We start from the raw sequence: 20,120 nt of genomic DNA on the forward strand, positions 1-20,120 counted from the left end.
CACATCAAAGACGGGAAGAGCGTTCCCCTTTCTTTTCCTCACCTCCTCTTCTCAGCTTTGCATGAGCGAAGAAGGAACAAAACTGAATTTTCTCAGCTGCAGCTGAAATCTAGCACCTAAAACTGACTTCTTCGCCTTCAATATGGGCATTTTCACCTAAGGGGTTTTTGCAAGCAGAATGAACAGATCAAGTTTTCTGAAAGTGACTCAAAAGCAAACAAATCCAACGCAAGGAGGAAAGTGAAGGGCAAGTTCTGTGTTTAAACATGCTGACACTTGTACAGCCACTGTACCATTAACTAGTCTTGTCCTGTTCTGCTCCCACTTCCTTTAACCTTGACATTTACTTTCCTTAGGATGTTTAACAAAGATGCCACAAACTGACTGCTTAGTGCCACAACAATGCTGACAAAATCCCTCAAGCCTGTGAGTAATTCTACTGGAATGGAAGAGCCGTCAAATTTACTGCAGTGTTACTATGGAATAAGCTATTGCAACAAAACACTCTTATATTGGTATGGTTACTTACACAAGCTTTTTAAATAGCAGTAGTCACTCTAAAAATAATAATAAAAAACCCAACAAAAAATCAAAGAACCAAAACCCCTCCAAAGCCCTAGGTCTGCTGGAAAAACCTCTGTTTAGACACAGGCCCCAGCAATCTCCAACAAAACTTACAGTTATTTATGCAGCACAGGAAAAACAAACAGCAACACAAACTCCTTGCAGAGTTACCGTAACAGCCTCTCCAAAGGTACACTGTACTTCATGTTGCAGACAGAGAAATTGGACAGATTAAACAGTGAATTCATGTTACAATTTATGTACAGTATCTTTATTTCATTTCTGAGATTGTTAAAAAACAATATAACATTCTTTCACTTAGCAAAGACATCCTTCCCACAGTTACCCTGCATAATCTTTTCCAAGAAATAAAACAGAAGCTTTGCACTCATGTCACAAAAATATTTTGAATATAGTTTTGTATTTTACAACATGTTTAATCTGGAGCATTGAGCAAACTGGCAACAACATTTCATTCTAGAAACACAGTTAAAATCAAGAAACTAGTCTACATGAGATATTGCACGTTAACATCCATCACGTGCAGACTCCGGTTGCTTTTCCGAAAATAAAATACCACCCTGCCCTGAACTGTCTGTGCAGCCTGACGATGGAGTGAGTCCCCTCTGCTCAAAGCCCTTGCTACGGTCGGCGTTTCTGCTCTAGACGCACGGATGGTGGCGGGGAAGCGGCAGATCGTCGCTCACACCTGGGTATCGAACGGAAGAAGTGCCCCACGGCCCACAGCCGGACGGCAGGAGGCGATTACCGCATCCGTCTGCATGAGCACACGGCCCTTCTCCTCGGACAAGGACCTAATCTTTGCCTGTTCAAGGGCTTTTTTGTTGTTAGCGGAGGGCGATTTTTTCCAAGAAGATTGACAAGAAACTCGCGCTGGCCCCCGATTACAGAAAACGAAGCAGATTCCCGAGGCAAAACCATACCATTATCTCCGTCAGCCCAGCCTGCGTTCTCCCTGGCCCGTCATCGTGCGGCTCATTCGCCTGGAGCCACCCGCCGCCGCGCGCAGGCAGCGCCGTGGGCAGACTGCTTAGGAGAAGACTTTGGCAACGGCTGTGCCCAGCTCGAGCCGGTCCCTGCTCCGCAGTGATATTTAAAGAGTCTTCCGAAGGGAACCGTGCCCAAGGCCGCGTTATTTCTAGGGGCCATGGCACCACGAGTGGATGCAATCCTACAGCTTCATAGCAACAAATCCCAATTTACCTACAAATTAGATATCCAGCTGGTGCCATCTGCCTGTCGGTGGTTACATATCACCCAGCCCCTGCGGGAAGAGCCTGCAGCGTCTCCCCCGCGCTCGGACCGGGGTCTCGCGCTGCGCTGTGGCTGGGTCAGGATGGGCCGGTGCCCGCCGGCACGGCACCCCGCTCTTCTGGGCTTGCCCTGCCCAGGCCCCCCGGACCCCCTCAAGCCCAGGGGAGGCACGTACGCTCGGCCTCTCGGAAAGATCGGCTCCGGACTCTCTGTTTTACCAACAGCAAAATAATTGTAACCTACGTGCATGCGCACACGTACCACACGAGTTAGGCGTGACCTGGCTACGGTTTGTATTAAATGATTGCCACTTTTTGTTATGTACTGCGAAGGCATCTGGCTACTGGAGGAATGCATTGCAAGGTGATTCATTGCTATGCCATGGAGAAAGCCATTTGGCATTTCATACATTTAAGGAGAGGCTATTTCTTCATAATCCACACTACACCAGGCACCAATGCATAAATATACAGCATTTTAAAATTTGCTCTTATTCAGCAAGTCCTATCAGGCTATAAATAATTTTTATATATGTTTTTAATACTTCATCACTTACTCTGAATTTTTCACCTTAATCTCCATACCAAAATATACATTAGTACAAAGAGAGACCATTTTAAGACTGGAACTAGAGGACAAATATATTAATCATTACGATATGATACTCATTCTTTTCTGTTTCTATAGATTATTTAAGAAAAAACAGAATCTTAAGTTACAAATTAAAATCATATTTCATATGAAAGTTTTAATTTACAGTACAGAATCACTGAGTATTCAGGTTGAAAGGAACCCTGGGAGTTCATTTACTCATCTACTAGTCATCTAGTAGATAAACATCACATTTAATACAGCATAATCAGCTTTAGTAGGTAAATAATTCTTAATTAACACAGAGCACATTTCCTTCAAAATATTCTTTCCAGTGAGTGACATTATTCACACAGCAATAAAAATACAATTACAGCTGAAGGCGATGCAGGCCTAGAGATAGAGAGCAGAGAAGAATTACCTCACTGCTTTAGAGCGAGGACACTCCTAATATAGTGATTCACAAGGCAGGCAAAATAAGGTAGTGGGGTTTTCCATTCTCTGTTTCTACTAATAAACAATGTCGCTACTATTTCGCTAATTTATCTTGCTGAGAGAAAAATGAGAGGCCCTCTGAAGTTCAGGAATACTTTGGGATGAAATGTTGCCAGGGCCAGATCCAGTTGCTCAAAGGAGACCCTCCAGCCAACCTGGAAGAGGCTCAGAGCAACAGCTCCAAGATTTCAGACCCTGGCAAAAGCAGCAATAAACTGCTGGATCATTACACCAAAATGCTGGGATTTAAAAGTCTCCACACTCAACACTAAATGGTATGCGGAGACCGTCTTACTAAATTACCCACAAGTTTCAGCAGGTAAGTAGCCGGGCAGCAGCAGAGCGGCAGCTGTGTGCCACTCGCTGCGAGAAGCGCAGAAACGGGGTGCCCCAGCCCCAGCCCCAGCCCCCCGTGTCCGTGGGTACGGGGCGACGGGGGACAGGGTCAGGCACGCAGCTTTCTGACAACCGGGACAGCAAAGACATCCCGGTTCCTGCTCTCTGATTTTTTTACTGAGCAAATCAAAGAGAAGCCCTTTCACCCTTCCATCTCTTCCAGTCAGATGGCATGACCCCTGCCATCCCTGGACATACCCCTGCTGCTTTCCCCACTGAGAAGGCACGGTTCCTTTAGCTGAAGTTCCCCGATGACATCCTGAAGTCAGGCGCAGCCATCAGCAACCTGAAGAGTAGTTCACTGATTTACCGAGAGCTGCCAGCAGCACAGACTCGTGTCCCCCTGCATCTGCTTTAGGAAAGGGGGTTGTCCTTTCCCTCAGCGCTGCTTTGTGCAATTCTCCTCTGTCTCTGCTCAGTCACGTTCCCTGCTCCAGTCAGGTGCTGGCTCTGATCAAGCAACATCAGCATTAAACCCTAATTTGGAAAAGTAAACCATTTAGTTTCTCCCCAGTCTTCCCTTGGAGAATTTGACATTCAGGCCCTTCCATCGCTCCATGTCTTCAAAACACACTTTCACCTGTCCAACTCAGTGAGGCAAAACCAAGGAAGGGAAAGCATCTGCTCAACAAAAGGTCCCAGAGAAAGTTGTGAGATAACTCCAACCACAGTAATTAAGGACTGCTCATAAACCAAATGTACTAAACCAGAGAAAACGATTTCTGGAAGCCATATGCTAGCAGTCTCTTCTCAGTGTCAATGTCCTGCAGTATCAGGCAATGTAAATGCCTTCCTAGTGCTGAAGCAATCACAACATTGTGCGCTCTTATTTCAGATTTCCCAAGAGGATGCAAGAGAAATGGCAGCGAGACATGTGTTCAAAGGGGTAGCTCTATTTATATCGTCTTTCTACCCTCTTGGAGTAGTAAGTAATGAAGAATATAGTAACAATAAAAGCAACAAATATGAAAGAGATGAAGGCTAATAATGATTTTCTGGTTCGGAAGAAGTGGCATTCAGGACACGAGGCAATCTCTTCTCGGCACAGCAGCTCAGGAGTTTCAGGACCAGGAAAACCATTATTGTCAATTATTTCTCTGTAATGTTTCATAGAAGGCTTTGGTTCATATTGATTTGCAGTGTAACTGTAGAGACCATATTTAGGAGCAGTCTTGTCATTAAAAGAATAGACGAAATATCCTTGCAGGTTAACGTTATCCAAGGTGTAAGCTGCGAAAGAAAACAAAGGGTTGAAGAAATGAATAAATGTCACCTTGGCATTCAAGAGCAGTACCATATGCCAGTACATAAAGCAGGGGCAGGGGAATGTTAAACCCACATCTGCACCTCTCTTCCCCAAAATAAGGTAAGGTACACGTACATCTATGAAGTGTTTCTCATAAAAAGTAAGAATCTGTCAGCCATTGCCAGACAGCGTGATCTGCCAGTATCCTGCAATTTATTTCCTTGTGCTTGGTAAACACAGCTGTGACTGCATGACTGTATTTAATGATCAGCATGGAGCCTATCATGAAAAGATGGCTCTCTTTTTTTATGTATGAAAGAATACAGGTTTTGGTTTTCCTGCACCTGGACTTCTGCAACCTGTTTCTCTGATTGCTCCTTCTCCCTGGCAGAGCTCCTCCTGATGTGGACAGCCAAGGAACACAGGACATCAAGCTGCACTTCTCACTAGCAAAGGCACAGTGACACCAGAAAAAGACGTGCCCATGCTAAGGTCACGTACGGGGATGTCACCCGTGCAAGTGGAAAGGTTATGCAAATCATAGTCCTCTCTTGTTATTGACCTGAGTTTCTGATCCAAGATGACCCGTATTATCTTTACTGAGAACATGTTCACAACTCATACTGCTAACTTGGCTACTGAAAAAGGTCCAGCAGCTGGAGCATTAACCCTGAGCCATCAGTCCCACTTGACAAAACCAATCAATCCACAGTAGTAAACACAAACTGTAATACTTTCTCTCTCAAAATCACTACTTGTAACAAATTAAAGCAACACCTTCTATCAGATGAACACAGGACTGAAAGGTAACAATTGCTGAATTTTCATATGCCTCTGGAAATAATTCTTTCTGCAGGCACATGCAAGACATTTTAGCACTTCTAACCTACTTTTCATGTGTAAAATGAAATAATATTTACCTGCCTTTTTACAGAGCTGCTACCCAGGATAATTAGTTTGTGTTTGTAAAACTGCATGTTGTGGATTTAATGGTGTTACATAAGTGGTTACTGCTGGTTTTTGTTTTCAATTGGCAAAGATGTACTTAAACAGTGCACAAAGCACTTAAAAAATACAGCCTCAGTCCAAAGGGTCCCGTACTGTATTCTGGAATCATTTATCTGCACAAACCTGCTGGCTCTCCTCGAACAATGCAAGTGAGCAACATTACACGCACAAATCCTGCCACATGCAGTCCCTGAAACCAGCTGGAGGAAGAAGGCAGAATGGGAACTTTAAGGGGAGAATGCCCATGTACCACATCTCCTCTCCAGCGTGACACTGAGGTAAGGACATGAGATTTGTAACTCATCTCAGTTACTGCACAGGGTCTCGCAGAAAAAATGCAAGTTTCGGAGAAACCTGAATCAGTCGTGATGCCAAGGTTAAGAGCTTGGTCCCTGTGTAAGGACAAGATGGACAAAGCACAGTACCAGAGCGGGAGAAGAAAAGAGAATGAAAAAGCTGGTATTACTGACAGACCAAACACTATGGAGGAGTGTATGATGTCAAAAGGGGGAGAGTGAGCTTTAGGGCAAGTATTCTGGCTAGTTAGCAGGGAATTATTCATCCATGACAAAGAAGGTGGAAAGATAGGAAGATACTTGATTGGGGGATACTGGTTCCAGATCAGTACGAATGACAAAGTTCTGTAAAAAACTGGGGGATGTGCAGGTGTTCTGGCTAACGGGAACTGGGAGAAAAGCCCATATCCATACACGTTTTGAAAACAGAAGTGCCAAGAACTGGTATGGTCTAAAGTGGCAGGAAGGAGAAAAGCAATACAAGAAAAAAAAAGAGATTGAAACCATAAGCCCAAATACAGCCAAGATATGTTTTTTAACTACAGATGCAGAAAACATGCAGCCAGTGCTTCAAAATGCTAGAGAAAGAACTCTTGGGTACTTAATATTGATGTTCAGTAATTCGTGAAAGAGGTGGAAATTACAGAGGAGGCAGTTAAAGACAAAACTTAACAGAGTGGACAGGATGACCTAGCAAATTATGGAACTGCCAGCCATCCTTTGCTACCTAGCAAAAGAGTGGAATAGATTATATAAGGCTGGATAAATAAGAATTACAGGAGATACATGTGATTAATGCCAATTAGCTTAGCTTTATGAAAAATAAATCTTGTCAAACTAACTTGACATCTTTTTCATGAGATCAGCAGATCAGTAGAAGTAATGATGTTTGATGTAATATACTTAGAACTTCACAAGGCAACTGACTTGGTATTATATGGCATTTGGATCAAGAAAATAGAATGTTATGAGGTCAAGGGGAGCCTATAATAAACAGATTTCAACTGGTCTCAAATAGAACCAGTAAGTCGAGAAATGTAACTGCAGGTAAGTTAAGTTAAGTGTCACAGTAGGTGTATTTCTACCGTGGTCATGGAGATTGACTTTTAGCACTAAGATATTTAATGATCTTAAATATATCAGCAACCTAAAAGAAAAGTAAAACTACTTCTCGCAAAGTTTGCCAATAACACAAAGATTAGGGACATAATTTAGCTAGTGCAGCAAGCTTTGCACAAGCAAGCAACTGGCACTTGAACACGACCAAATGTGAGGATGTCAAAGAACAAGCAGACCGTACTTCAGCAGAGGGAGTTCTGCCTGGGGGGCAGGAATCCGTAACCGAGTTCGAAATCTCAGTAGATAACCACAGAGTGTGTGTAACCAACCTGCTCCTATGACCAAAAGAGCTAACGGGCTGCTTAGATGTATGAAGGAGGAGTAAAAGGGTAAGAGGTTACGTTATACCTGCCCGAGATATAGGTGTGGCTGTGGTAGGAACAGCGTGTCCAGGTCTGGGTTTACCCCTCTCAAGAATGCTGGCAAACGGGAAAAAGTTTAATAATTGAAAGGTTCTAAATCATGTTTTATAGTAAGGGACACAAAGAGCTTTGTCTGTGTTATTTACCAAAGAGAGAAATGAGAGACAGCTTGTTTTCAGTCTGTGAATACCTACACAGGTAAAATACATGGAAATGCACAACAAAATGGCTTAAGGCTGAAGCTAAAGAAATGAATATTAGAAATAAGAGTTATATATACCTATACACACACTTATATATAAAAACAGTAAATAATTACCCACTGCAACAGCTTACAGTGAGATGTAGATTTTCTTGATTTTTACTGATTTTCTTCATCAGTAAAAATGATCTCATTCGCATCTTGTGCTTTTCTTAAAAACCAGCATGTGTTGTATGACAGGATGATTCAAAATGCCTCCTTTTTGCCTTACAATTTATGAATCTTTGAGACAGAGAAAAAGACTGCTTTGGGTTCTGAATAGCAGGAAAGAGTCCAGGAAATGGCATAATGAGGTAGACAGCTGAATTATTATGAAGATCACTGCTGGATAAGATCACTGTTGGATAAGATACAGAGACAGCTGAGGAATAGAACTCATACCCAGCCCTGAGGCACATCAGTGGAGAGAAGCAACAAAGCAGAACAACAGCAGAAGTGCAGTAAGAAGAAAATCTGACTAAATCATGTGGAGCTACTCACGTAACATCTACTTAAACTTCTTGAATCCACAAAAAAGTTCTTCTGCTGTCTTATGCAGAATATGCGCAAGGTCAGTCTTCCTGATGTTTAGTAACACCAATCAATCGTAAATCAAAGGAAAAACTATCTGTTATGCTGTAATAACATCTCATTTATGGAGTATTCTGCATAGGATTTCTTTTTTCTAAAGTTAAACATACTCTGTAACACACTGCATACTAATACTGGGATTTGTGACATATAAACCATCTATGGTTCCTTACCTTTTAAAGCTTCATTGATGTAATTCTGTATGTAATACACTCTGAGCTTATCATACACCATATTCTGGCCATCGTCAATTCCATTAGCCATAACATAAATTGGGACATCGCCGTACTTTGATTTAACCCACTTGAGCAATTTACGCAGTCCCCAGGGCACTACTGCAGCTCTGCCGGGGGAGTGCAGCCATGTGATGTCATTGATCATTTGAACTTCAAGATAGTGGTCATATTTTAGTGCATCTTCTTTCTCCCAGCCCACAAGGGTAGTAGTATAGTGACTCAAGGCAAAAAAATCAAATGAGCCCTGGATTAACTTCTTCTCATCTTCTGAGAAATAAGGCAAGTGGAAATTATAGAGGTCAACACTGTTTCTTCGGTGAAGCCATGCTCTCATCACCTGTGGGTAGTCACCATTCCCAAAGATGGGCTCTGCAAGCCAGCCAATGTCGAACTCTAAAATTCTGTCAGCAACTTCTTGGTCATTCCTGGAAAAGGGACAAGCTGGTTCTACCCAGTCGGCTTGCAGAGCTATAGATATTTTACCCTTCTGAGATCTCCTGAATTCTTTGTCATAGAGATGCCATGCTTTTGCATGGGCTTTCAGCAGGTTGTGCCCTGCTGTGTATGTCAAGTTTTTCACAGACGGTTCATTCATTGTGATCCAAAATTTGACATGGTCCCCCAGACTTGTAAAGCAGAATTTGGCATACTCAACAAAAGCCTGAACGGTTTCTGGGTTTTCCCAAGCTCCACATTTGGCAAGGGAAACTGGAAGCTCTTGATTCTCAGCCATAGGTTGCCATAAAGCAACAACAGGAGTTATGTTAACTCTGAGAAGTTCACTAGCAAAACACTGATAATAATGTACAAGAGTGTGGTTGATTAGAGAAAGGTTACCTAAAGGAAGGATTAAAGACCATTTCAGTGAAAAATGGAAGTGTGTGACATGCATTTCTTGCAGAAGAGAGATCTGGAGCCTGATAGCAGCAAAGTCAACACACTGACGCTTGCGTTTCGAGGTGAAAACTCCATCCACTTTAATAAGCTTCTTTGTCTGGTGAACATCCCACACATAAACATTAGAGTCAAGAAACTGGGCGGGTGTCGTGTCTACCTAGGTAGAATAAGAAATGGACCAGATTCAAGCTGTTTGTTCTAGATAGGTGGGAACATCATAACCATCAGGCACAATGTAGTGAAAGAATATAGTAAGTCAAAACATTGCATTTAGCACCTCTCTCGCATCTCTGATACAATAACATCTCTGGCTCATATGAATGAATTAATTTTCTGTTAACATGTGATGTCAGAAAAATACCAAATCTATGTATCATTTTCATCCTACTTTCCAAACAAGCTTATGTTAATGGTCACCATGTTTGTATCTTCTCCAGATTGCTCCAGCCTGTATGGGAAATAAGGGATTGCTCAGGGATAAGGCACTACGCCTGCGACAGATCTCCAGAGAAGCAGATATTCAGCAAACACTACAGTAATTTTTAAAATGTTTTTCTTTCAAGATTAAGAAGAGCCTACAGAGAGACTCTGTTGTAAATTACCCAGTAGATTCAGTTTCAAGACCACTCCCTGAATTCAATAAAAGAAATAACAAATGCAACATCATTTCTGTGTTCAGTTCTTTCCCTGACTATGATGAAAGATGAGTAATGCTCCGCACTTGATTTTTAGCACGAATTCAGTTGACAAGCAAAATTTTTCCTTCTTGCTAAAGACATCCTTTTTTATTTAACTCATACTGAACTCATTTCTAAGTTATTTCAGCAGGCTATTGATGTCTGAATCAATTTTTTTTCAGGCCTCCAAGTAAACCCGCTATATGTCATTCCAAAAATAAATGCATTTCCCATATGTCTCTAGGGCTTCAGATGTCAGAATTGCCTGTATGACATACTGACACAGTAGAAGATGAGTTTCTCAGGGTCCTGCAGAATTATACTTTCACTTTTTAATGAATATCACAAACACAATAAGGACTAGAAAATGGAAAAGTGAATTACTTAAAATAATGCACAGTGTAAAATCTCCTCATTCATACTCTAACATAACTCTTACAAGAAAGATCCAAACTACAGGATACTGGTACCACATGTGTTCATTTGTCCTTTTTTCCTTTTTTTTTTCTTTGGTGTGCAGTTTCCCCTTGAGTTCAGATTTCCTTGTCCTGCCCTCTGTTTGAAAAGCAGGTGTCAGCCTACAACCAGTGTTCAACTTGTAGCTGAGGCTCTGCAGACTGTGTAAAGAAGCTGCTGAAAATCAGTTGCTATTTTCTCCGGAGAGGTCAGTACTGTGCTTATAGAAGAAAGTAATAAAAAACAGCATGTCTGAGGGAAATTGCTTTTCTGGAGAATTGTCCCTTGTAGATTACTAAAGCATGCATTGCCACTAATACTGTGGGAATGCTGTCAAAAGAGTTTTTCCACTGTGATGCATCTACAAATCACACTACCTAAGCCTTACAGCACAAAATGTTTGAATGGCCTTTTGAAATGAAAATATTCAACTTTGAAGGTTTTGGGGATGGGAGGGATTTTTTAACTGTCTTAGGCTGACAGACTCTGCAACTTTATACCTGTTATTGATCCCAAAGGCAGCAATTCCATTTCCAATCCCTAATCTACCTGGGAGCTAGGAGGATAATGACTGCTGAATTTTTTTGGAAATCAGTGTACCAGGTAAGGAGGCTGCAGTATTTTTCAAGAGAACAAAGTCAGATCTTATTTTGGAGTGAGAAAAAACAAACAAGCCCCCTATACTCTAGCCTTAAGAACGACTCTGTCTTTGTGGAAAAATCTAAATTAAAAATTCTGTTCTTGGATCAAGCCTCAGCTTTGAATTTAACTACACCTCTTTACTGTGGTTAAAGAAGCCATGCAAGCCAAAACAGCATCTGAGAATTACAGAGCCAAACTGTTAAAGAGACCGTAACTAAGCTACAATTTTTACTCATGCTATGAAGTCTTAAAATTTGAAAGATTCTCCCAAAGTATCAGATTTAGTTGAAATAAAGAGTGAGAGCTATGAACTGGATCCATGATCTAGCTAGGTGCTATCCAGGGGCACTGCAGGCCTCCATCAGACACAGTACTACACAAAATGACAAAGAAGGAATACAAAAATTTCATCTAAATCTAATACTGTTTACTTTTTTTTACACAAAAGCCCTCTAACAACAGTACCAGGATACATATACACAAGATGTAGAAACATGCCACTGGAGTTTTAAGAGCTTTCAGGAAGTTTTCTAAAACATATTATCACAGCAGACAAATATATTACCATTAAAATTATGGACATGAAAAAGCAGTAATATTTCCCATTTCATAGACTAGGACATTTAGAAATACACTTTAGCAGATCTAATCAACTTCCATTTGAAAAGGACTGACTTCCAGTAACCGTTCACATAACATGTCCAGGGAAGATGAGCATCAGACCCCTTTCAATTTCCGTATGTTTTTCTAAGATGTTCTTTATCGTATCTCAATCTGACTGTATCGCCTTGGTCACACGCAAAAAGGCTAGTGAAGACTGAGCGACACAGTGTTTGGCACAAAACCCTTGCACCCATCTCCTTGCAGCACTGTGGTAATATATATTGGCAAAGACACTCTATCCAGCAAATTTATCAATATGAACTTGTGCACTGATCTGGCTGGACAGCCTGTCGGCTTTATCATCAGACTCACCTGAATGTAGTTGTCAACAATTCCCCAAGCAAAGCCACAGGGTAAAATACCTTCTCTGGGCTGGTTTTCAGGCAAAGGTGGGAAGCCATTTTTTTCTATCAGCTTTTGATAGAACAAAACAGAAGATTTGGGCATCAACTTCTTGTCGTGGCTTTGAAAATCAACATAAAATAATCCACGTCGAATGCTGTATCCCCTGTGCCATTCAAAGCCATCCAGGAGGGACCAGACTGTGTAGCCAAACACATTAACTCCGTCGTACCGGATGGCTGAGGAAAGAACAAAACCAAACTTATCGCAGTGCTCATTTTTCCTCTGTAGATTACACCGTATCAGCAATGTTTGCGGTATTCATGTGCAAGAACAATGCAGCAGGTCAGATAAGTATCTCAGGGCCTGCCTCAAAGCCCGTTCAGGGAAGATATTTCAACTGCACTCAGGGAGCTGCTAGGTCACGGGTGCACTGTGCAAGGCAGTAGAGGTACCTGGCTTGGCTTTAAACAAGCCAGATTTAGAAAGAGAAGCAGTGCAGCAGTGGTTTGAGCAGTGCTGCTAATTAGGCGTGCCAAACAAACCTCAGCCTTGGAGCAGAGCACGCCACACTTGAACTGTTTGCAGCAACTGAGCCAGTAACTGCACTGCGCTCTGCTAAGCACGCACCACAGCTCACTCCGGGATAGCTTAACTGCCATTAACGCAGCGCTACCCTGTATGCGAACAAAAGTCACACTCTTTTTTTCTCCTTCCCCTCCACTACAAACACATACTGAGAAAACCCTGACAAAACTTTTGGTGTGCTGATGAATTTTTATTACCACAGATTTTAAGTAGAAGCGATAACGCAGGAAGACCCTCTTTATTTGATAATTCTGTCTCTTTGTATCTTTTATAGCATAGCATTTTCCAGCTTAAATATTCAAGGGTTTCTAAAAATATGTGTATGTTCTAGGTCAACTGTTTGACTTTTAAGAATCACCACACACTCTGAAGGTTAGTATCAAGGTCTACTGACATCTGTTAGTATTGCCAGCATTACAGTTTTATTTTAAGATTCCAAAGGATACTCACTTTTAGTTGTATTGAACACTGAGATTCAGCAAAATGTTCCTGGGCAAGGCTCAGCTTCAGGAAAGCACAAAGGAGTGTGCTTATTTTAATTACCTAATTAGACACACCCTAATTCAGCAATGCATTTATGTACATTCTTAAAAATTCTTTTGAACTTGAGTTTGGCTCTGTAGCCAGCAGAGTTTATATTTATTACTCACCATCTTCTGTCAACTCAAACTGGGTACTGACTGAACATAATATTTTCCAGCCTAGTAACACTGAAAGCGTTATTTCAGGCAACCAGAATATCAAGATCCTAATTTCCTGGTTTTATTAATGTACCTCATTACAATCAGTTATGAAGGACCACATGGATTCTTGATTATAACCCTGTTTGAATCAATTAAATGAACTGCGGTTAAATAAGCAATGAATTTGGCCCAGTCTCTACCAGAGGTCATGAGAAAATGTCTAAGGAAATGGAATATTTCTCCTCCTAAAGGCATAATTCTTTTGTGTTTGGCAAATGCCAGTATTTTTCTAACCTCTGCATGCATCCATGATGACATCTGTCATACCAGCAGAGTAAAAGCCAATACAGGTCCACTTTGTGAACTGGTCTCAGTGAGAATTTCTCTTTGAATGGCATCTCACCCATTCTGTAAGTCATCACACAGCACTCCCACACTTCTGAGCACCTCATAAAAATTTCTCCTCAAACCCTGCTTTAAAAATGTATTAACTTCGAAGTGTCACCTATGAAAGAAGCAACTTGAAAAATTCTTGGAAGTTCCAAAAAGTTTGGAAGTCTCAAACACAGTAGCCCACATGGATGGTGCCTGTTACTGAAAAGCGCAATGAAAATTATTGTCTTTTTTTTTCCATTGTATATTTCCCCTCTTTTTTATGTCTTTTGGTGTGCAAGGCAGACTGACTGAAACCTAAACCGTCCTTGCTTCTGAAACTGAGTGGGTTTGTCCACACTACCTACTGGAAATAACTCCTGACCTGAGCAATCCCCTACAGCATGCCTAGAAGTGTGCTACTGTGCACGCTAGAACTCTGCCAGAACTGGGTTAAAAATTAAACAGCAGTGCAGCTCACGCTCTGTTTAGCTCACTAGTATACAGATAGTCCAAGGAAACATGGCAGAGCCGTAGCATCAAATACAGATCCTTAAAACCCTCTGCTCAGCTGCTGCCCAACCCCAGGGCGTGAAGGTGAGGTGTGAAGCTTGCAGCCCCTGTTTCCATGTGGAAGGTGCCCAGGGATCTATGTTTTGTCTCTGGATATATGGAGAATAGCTGGGTCCTGACCTGTCAGGGACCTGGCTGTTCTCCTTAACTCTTTGAATTCAGACCTGCTAACTCCCCAGATGATGACCTAGTCCCTCAGCTAGTCAACATGGCACAGAGGAGCTTGCATGCCCTCCTGGTCAACATGCTCCACTTCACAAGGAACAATCAATTTATTTGTTGCACCAGAGACAGAGCAGGAAAGTGAATATGACCCTAGAGTAAGTGGTTAGATACCCACCCATGTGAGAAGACATCTCCAACCAATTAGCAGCTCTAATTAATATTTAACTACTTTATATTACAGCTCTATTTACTCTATTCAACCCTAAGTGGTATTTGGAAAAAAAAAAAAAGAAAGATCAATAATAGTAAACAGTAAAAGGATTTAGGGCTGTGAATCCCAAATAAAGACATCCTTTCCAAGAGCCAAAAAAAAAAAAAAAAAGTACGGAGCTTGTCTACAGCATGCAGTGTCAGAATGGATATCTACATCAGCAGTTCAACTGAAATCGGGAGCACACACAAATCTCCCTCATTCCCTCATCACACTTTGGTTCACATCACAGAGTGGTCTCAGGTTGCATGACCTGGGTTCCTTTGGGGTAAAATTAATCCAGAAATGGGCTTCAGGAATGCACACATGTACACCAAGCCCTCAACACCAACTCTTTTTACTCTACAGGCTTGCTCCAACAGGGCTGCACTTACTTGTTAACGTAGATATAGAAATAAGCAGTTTTGTCTGAACCAGCACATATACATAATCAGGCAAAGATACTGGCCAGATCTAAGAAGCAGCAAAACCACATTTATGTGGCCCGGGGTCTAAATTAATTATTCTTGCTTCTCACTGCTATAGCTCCAAAGCGATTTTACTGCCCTGTGACTGCTGGAGTGAATCTCGTGGTAAATAGCTCATGAATCTCTACATTACAATGCTTTATTGCACTGGCTAGACATGTCCGAAAGTCTCTGAGTGAGACAACATATGCCTTTGTCTTTGGTCTTTAATGTTGTCCAACAAGACTGCTCAGAGCCAACATGATGCCTTTTGTGGATCTTTCTCAACTAAATTCCCCTAGGTATTGCATAGAGGACTTCGATATTTACGTTGGATTTTGCAGATTCTAACGGCAGAAGATTTGGGTGCAATATTTTCCATTGTAATGATGCCAATCTGCCGATCCAGTCTGTCTCTGCACTTTTTTTTTTTCTGTAGAAGTTTAGCCAAGTGCTAGGATTCTTAAGTTAATATGACAAGACTGTCATACTGTTGTTGTTGCAGTTGTTACTATTTACTGAGTGGCACATTAGAAGGAAAGAAACTCTGTAAATTGAGATTGTTTCCAGCTAGCTGTGATTAAAAGGCAGATCCATGTATGTATGTCCAGCAATTTACAAACTAAGGAGAAATATGGGTAACAGGAATATGACCCCTTTGAGAAGATGAGCTCTTCATTTGACTTCATACAAACTAGTAATACTGTAAATGCAACAGTTAGTAACTGTTCTGCAATCCATTCTTCCCATTTTGGATGCACTGGCTCATGCATTTATTCACCTTGTAATTTATTTGCAGAATTAGATTTCTGGAATAGCAGGTGAAACAAATGTGGGAATCTTCTGCATCTTCATGAGTGCTGAGAATAAAATGAAAGCCATTTTTGCTCATCCCTTTTATGAAAATGGCAATGTAACACAATGGCTATCTCGTCTGAATAGCTACAATAGTACTGTTTTTAAAACTGGAACAGTAAACTGTAGACAAGTAAATCAATTATTAAACTGTAAATTAAGAAACTAAAAGATAGTGAAGTGGAAATGGGAACCCCAACGACTTATTGGTGACTACTAGGATTGAAAAAAATCTGTTTTGCCACAAGGAAATGGGAAAATAGAAAAGAATTCTCACATATGGTAGTGTATTTCTCTTACTGTCTGGAAAAAAATAATAGGTTAACAATTTAAATAATTTAGATTATATAACATCAAACATTCAGTTCTCCTTAAACTGATATAAATTCAGATTATTGTGACTGATGTCCAGAGCTGTACCAATGTAAAATTTGTACAAGTGCAACACTGAGATGCAGAATGAAAAGGTTCCAATTTTTCATTTAAAAATGTATTCTTTCAGCCTTATGTTTTCTTCAGCAGAACTCTTATTGCATAGTACTTACCTTCCCACATATATATTCTCAGGTTTTGTATGTATGCATTCATGTATCTTCAGATATGGAAAACAACTATTAATAAGTAACACAGTAAATTAAGAGTATAGTTCACACCTTTTGCACTTCCTCCCACCAAAGACAACAGAAATTTTCCTACTGATTTCAAAGACAGCCGCATCAAGCTCACCAAATGCTATCTGCAGATATTAAGGGTCTTCAAGAGCTGAAAAGAACAAACCCAGGAAAGGGATTTGGAGTCTCATTTCACAAGTGCCAAGATGAATGTTAGATGAATGTAAAATTAGTTTTCAGCCTGGTTCTTCAACATGTCTCTGTAGGCTATTTTGCATTATGATTTTGTCAAGCACATATTAATATAACCTCAGTCCTACCTTTTAAAGTTTCCATAATGAATTTTTTGAGATAGTAAATATATTTGGCATCATCTCTCTTGGTGCTACCAGAAACAAACCAGCTGTTCTCCACAATGAATATTTGGGGGTTGTTATATTCACTGCTTATCCAGTAAAGGAGCTGCCTCAGGCTTATTGATTCCAGCTGCTGGAATTTCATGTGGGAGTCCAAAAGCTGGAAACTCAGGGTAGCTCCAAAAGAGAGAGCAAAAAAGTCTGCTGTTCCCTTGATATACTTCTTCTCAACTTCACTGAATTCGGGCAACAGAGATGAGAGGTTGCTTCTCATGCTCTCTGGATAGTCACCATCAATAAATATGGGCTTAGCAAACCAGCCGAGCACAAAATCAAGGGATTTTTGACATTCTTTTATGTCTTTTTCAGTCATACGTTGAGGTTTTATCCAGTGGGAGCTAAGGGCAATGGACACTTTTCCTCTTTGAGTTGGACGAAAATGGTCATTGTAGAGATGCCAGACTTTAGCATGGGCCTGTCGAAAAGAAACAGTAATTAATACACCTGAAATTCCATCTTAAGTAACACAATTCATCTCAAGTACTGATGTCCAGTGTCACGTAGTAACCACATAAACACAGCATGTGAGGGCTCAGCCTTAATTCATTCATCAGCAGTTTACAACTTTTTAAATTAACTTTTCTTTAATACCATATATCAGCTAGAAATTGCTAGTTGGCTGGGGAAAACAGCATCTCGGTTTTCCATGAGATACTATTCCAGACACTGAACACACTTCTAGTTAGACACCTTTATTAACTTTTATTACTGAGTTCAGACATACTTCCAGTATTTACAAAAATGAAAATGCACTTAACTGAACATGTTTCAAAGTATATTGTCATTACAGGAATATCACTTTATCTGTAGATTCACAGATCTATAAAGAAGGAAGGTCTATTCTTAAGAACTGCCCAGATGTCTCAAACGATACAAGACAAAGAAATACCCTTGAACTTATTCCTCTTTGCACCAGAACATACAGTATAGGAAAAACTACCAATCTGGATTTAAGAAAGTCTGGTGAAAAACAATTTACCATAGCGCCTGAAAAATTATTCCAATAATTCAATTTGATTTGTTCTATTAAAATATGCTATTTACCTGTAGCATCAGATTTCAATCACTTGTCTTGGTATAATTTTATCTGTTACTGTGAGGAGATCTTTTCTACCAAATTTCTTTCCCGTGATCTTACAGAGTCAGTTGAAACAGCCTCTTGATGTTCCCTTTGAAAGCTAAATAGATTAAGTTCCTGGAGCCTTGCGTTATCTTCAGGCATAGCTTCAAGCTATCTAACCATTCTCACTGCTCTCCTCTGATTCTCTTCCAATTTGTCATCATCTGTCTTAAACTGTAGAAGCAGAATTAGACATAATATGCCAGTGGTAGTCTGGCAGCAAAACCAGAGACAATTTAATATGGTATTTCTGCTTATGTGGCCATAGCATTACACTGTGAGCATACGCTCATCTAAACTACCGTATCTCCAGAGCCCTTCACCATCTAAAATGTATTTTTTCTTTGCACTTAGCTTATCAAAGAATTTTCACTGCTCTATGAATCAACATCCCATCTTTTTGTCATCTACACAGTGTAGAAATTGTAATCCTTTTTTTCTAGGTCATTGATAAAAAGGTAAAAAATATGAGATCTATTCATTAGAATAAAGCCTACCTAATAACTATTCCCAGTTTACATTTGCATTTTAAGACTTATCAGCTAGTATTTGTTCATATGTGCTGTGATGACAAGAACCTTCATTCTTGCCATACAGTCACAGGTGTGATGAATATATATGACAGATTATTAATCAAAATGTCACAAGCATTTCTAGCCCTCCCTGGAATATGAGCCATATAGAAAGCCTTATAATTCCACTCCATGCAGTTGGTATGTTGGCAATTTTATCAGTAATTTATTGATAGCTGCTGTTCACAGTTTCCTTTTCACACACTCTTACCATTCAAGCTTTGAACCACAATGATTTCCAGTTGCCAGCATTACTAGGAACATTAAGCAATTAAGATTATTAAGCATTTTTGACACACACACCGTTAATTACCCAGGAAAAATAATGAATTCTATCATTCTACTGTTCTTGCAGAATTTTAATTCTCACTGCTGGGAGAAAAACAATTGGAAGTGAAGGACAACTAAAGGTAAGATCAATAATCAAGGCTCAGTTCAGCTGCTCCCATACAAAAACCTGCTGCCTTTGAATCACCATCGGGTATATAAAACACCTGTACAGACCTGACACCAGCTCTAGAGGAGACTAGGCCCATGCCCTTTTAGAGTGGTCACCAAAACACAAAGAAAACAATCTCGGAAACGGTGAATCACAGTACACACCTATGTGCGTGTGCCTGAATCAAGCTCTCAGTTGCAAACTTCAGCGTACATGCTCTCATTTATAATACATCAATAGCTCAAATAAATGTGATGCAGTCCTACCAGCTGTCTATACTAATACAAGGGATTTTGATGCTAGTGAGAAACTAAATATAGTAACCACTTTAAAGTCTCATGTCAAAAATGAGAGCTGACCTAAGCACAGACTTAATTTTACTTCACACTGAAGCTCCATTACGCTGATGAAAGAACAAAAGACATTATGCATCATGACCAAAACGCTACACACCCAACGCTTTAAATACGATTTTTAAAATACCATTGGGAACAAATGTGCCACCACTTGCAACTCAAATTTGCACACCCAAATTTTCACTCATAAAGGAGCCATATATTCTTCCTCTGTTGGACCTGACTCATGTCCAGATTTCCTGTCTCAAATATTAAGATACCACCATGCACACTCTTGAACACACAATTTCATCTCTGTCATCTGCACTTGCAAGTATGCTGCCCACCCAGAGAGCACCTCGAGTGCTGTGGAGGACTTGCCCCATGACCCTCGGCCCTCCCTATTCCTGTCAGTGGAGAAAGATCTTCCAGCATTTTAGTAGCTTTGATTCTACCAGGAAGAAAGGAGGAAATGAATCCCACAGGTTGTCCCTCTACACAGATAAGGAGGTGCTGTTTACTCTCTCACTGCAATGAAAAAATAGGAAAAGTAGCTATGTGGGGTTATCTCACTCTA

General features: G+C 40.6%; 1 protein-coding gene across 1 annotated transcript in view; it reads right to left on the reverse strand.

Annotated features, from left to right (window-relative positions):
* Positions 1 to 813: 813 nt before the first annotated feature.
* Positions 814 to 20,120, reverse strand: part of KL (klotho) — a 52,360-nt gene continuing 33,053 nt past the window's right edge. Inside the window, exons 2-5 of the mRNA XM_030043151.2 lie at positions 16,982 to 17,492; positions 12,068 to 12,336; positions 8,358 to 9,474; positions 814 to 4,551 (exon numbers count right to left, since the gene is read on the reverse strand). Coding sequence (XP_029899011.1) covers positions 4,214 to 4,551; positions 8,358 to 9,474; positions 12,068 to 12,336; positions 16,982 to 17,492 — 2,235 coding nt within the window. The 3' untranslated portion in view covers positions 814 to 4,213. The remainder of the gene's footprint in view (positions 4,552 to 8,357; positions 9,475 to 12,067; positions 12,337 to 16,981; positions 17,493 to 20,120) is intronic.

This window comes from Aquila chrysaetos, chromosome 19, assembly GCF_900496995.4.
Source record: "Aquila chrysaetos chrysaetos chromosome 19, bAquChr1.4, whole genome shotgun sequence".
Taxonomy (NCBI): Eukaryota; Metazoa; Chordata; class Aves; order Accipitriformes; family Accipitridae; genus Aquila; species Aquila chrysaetos.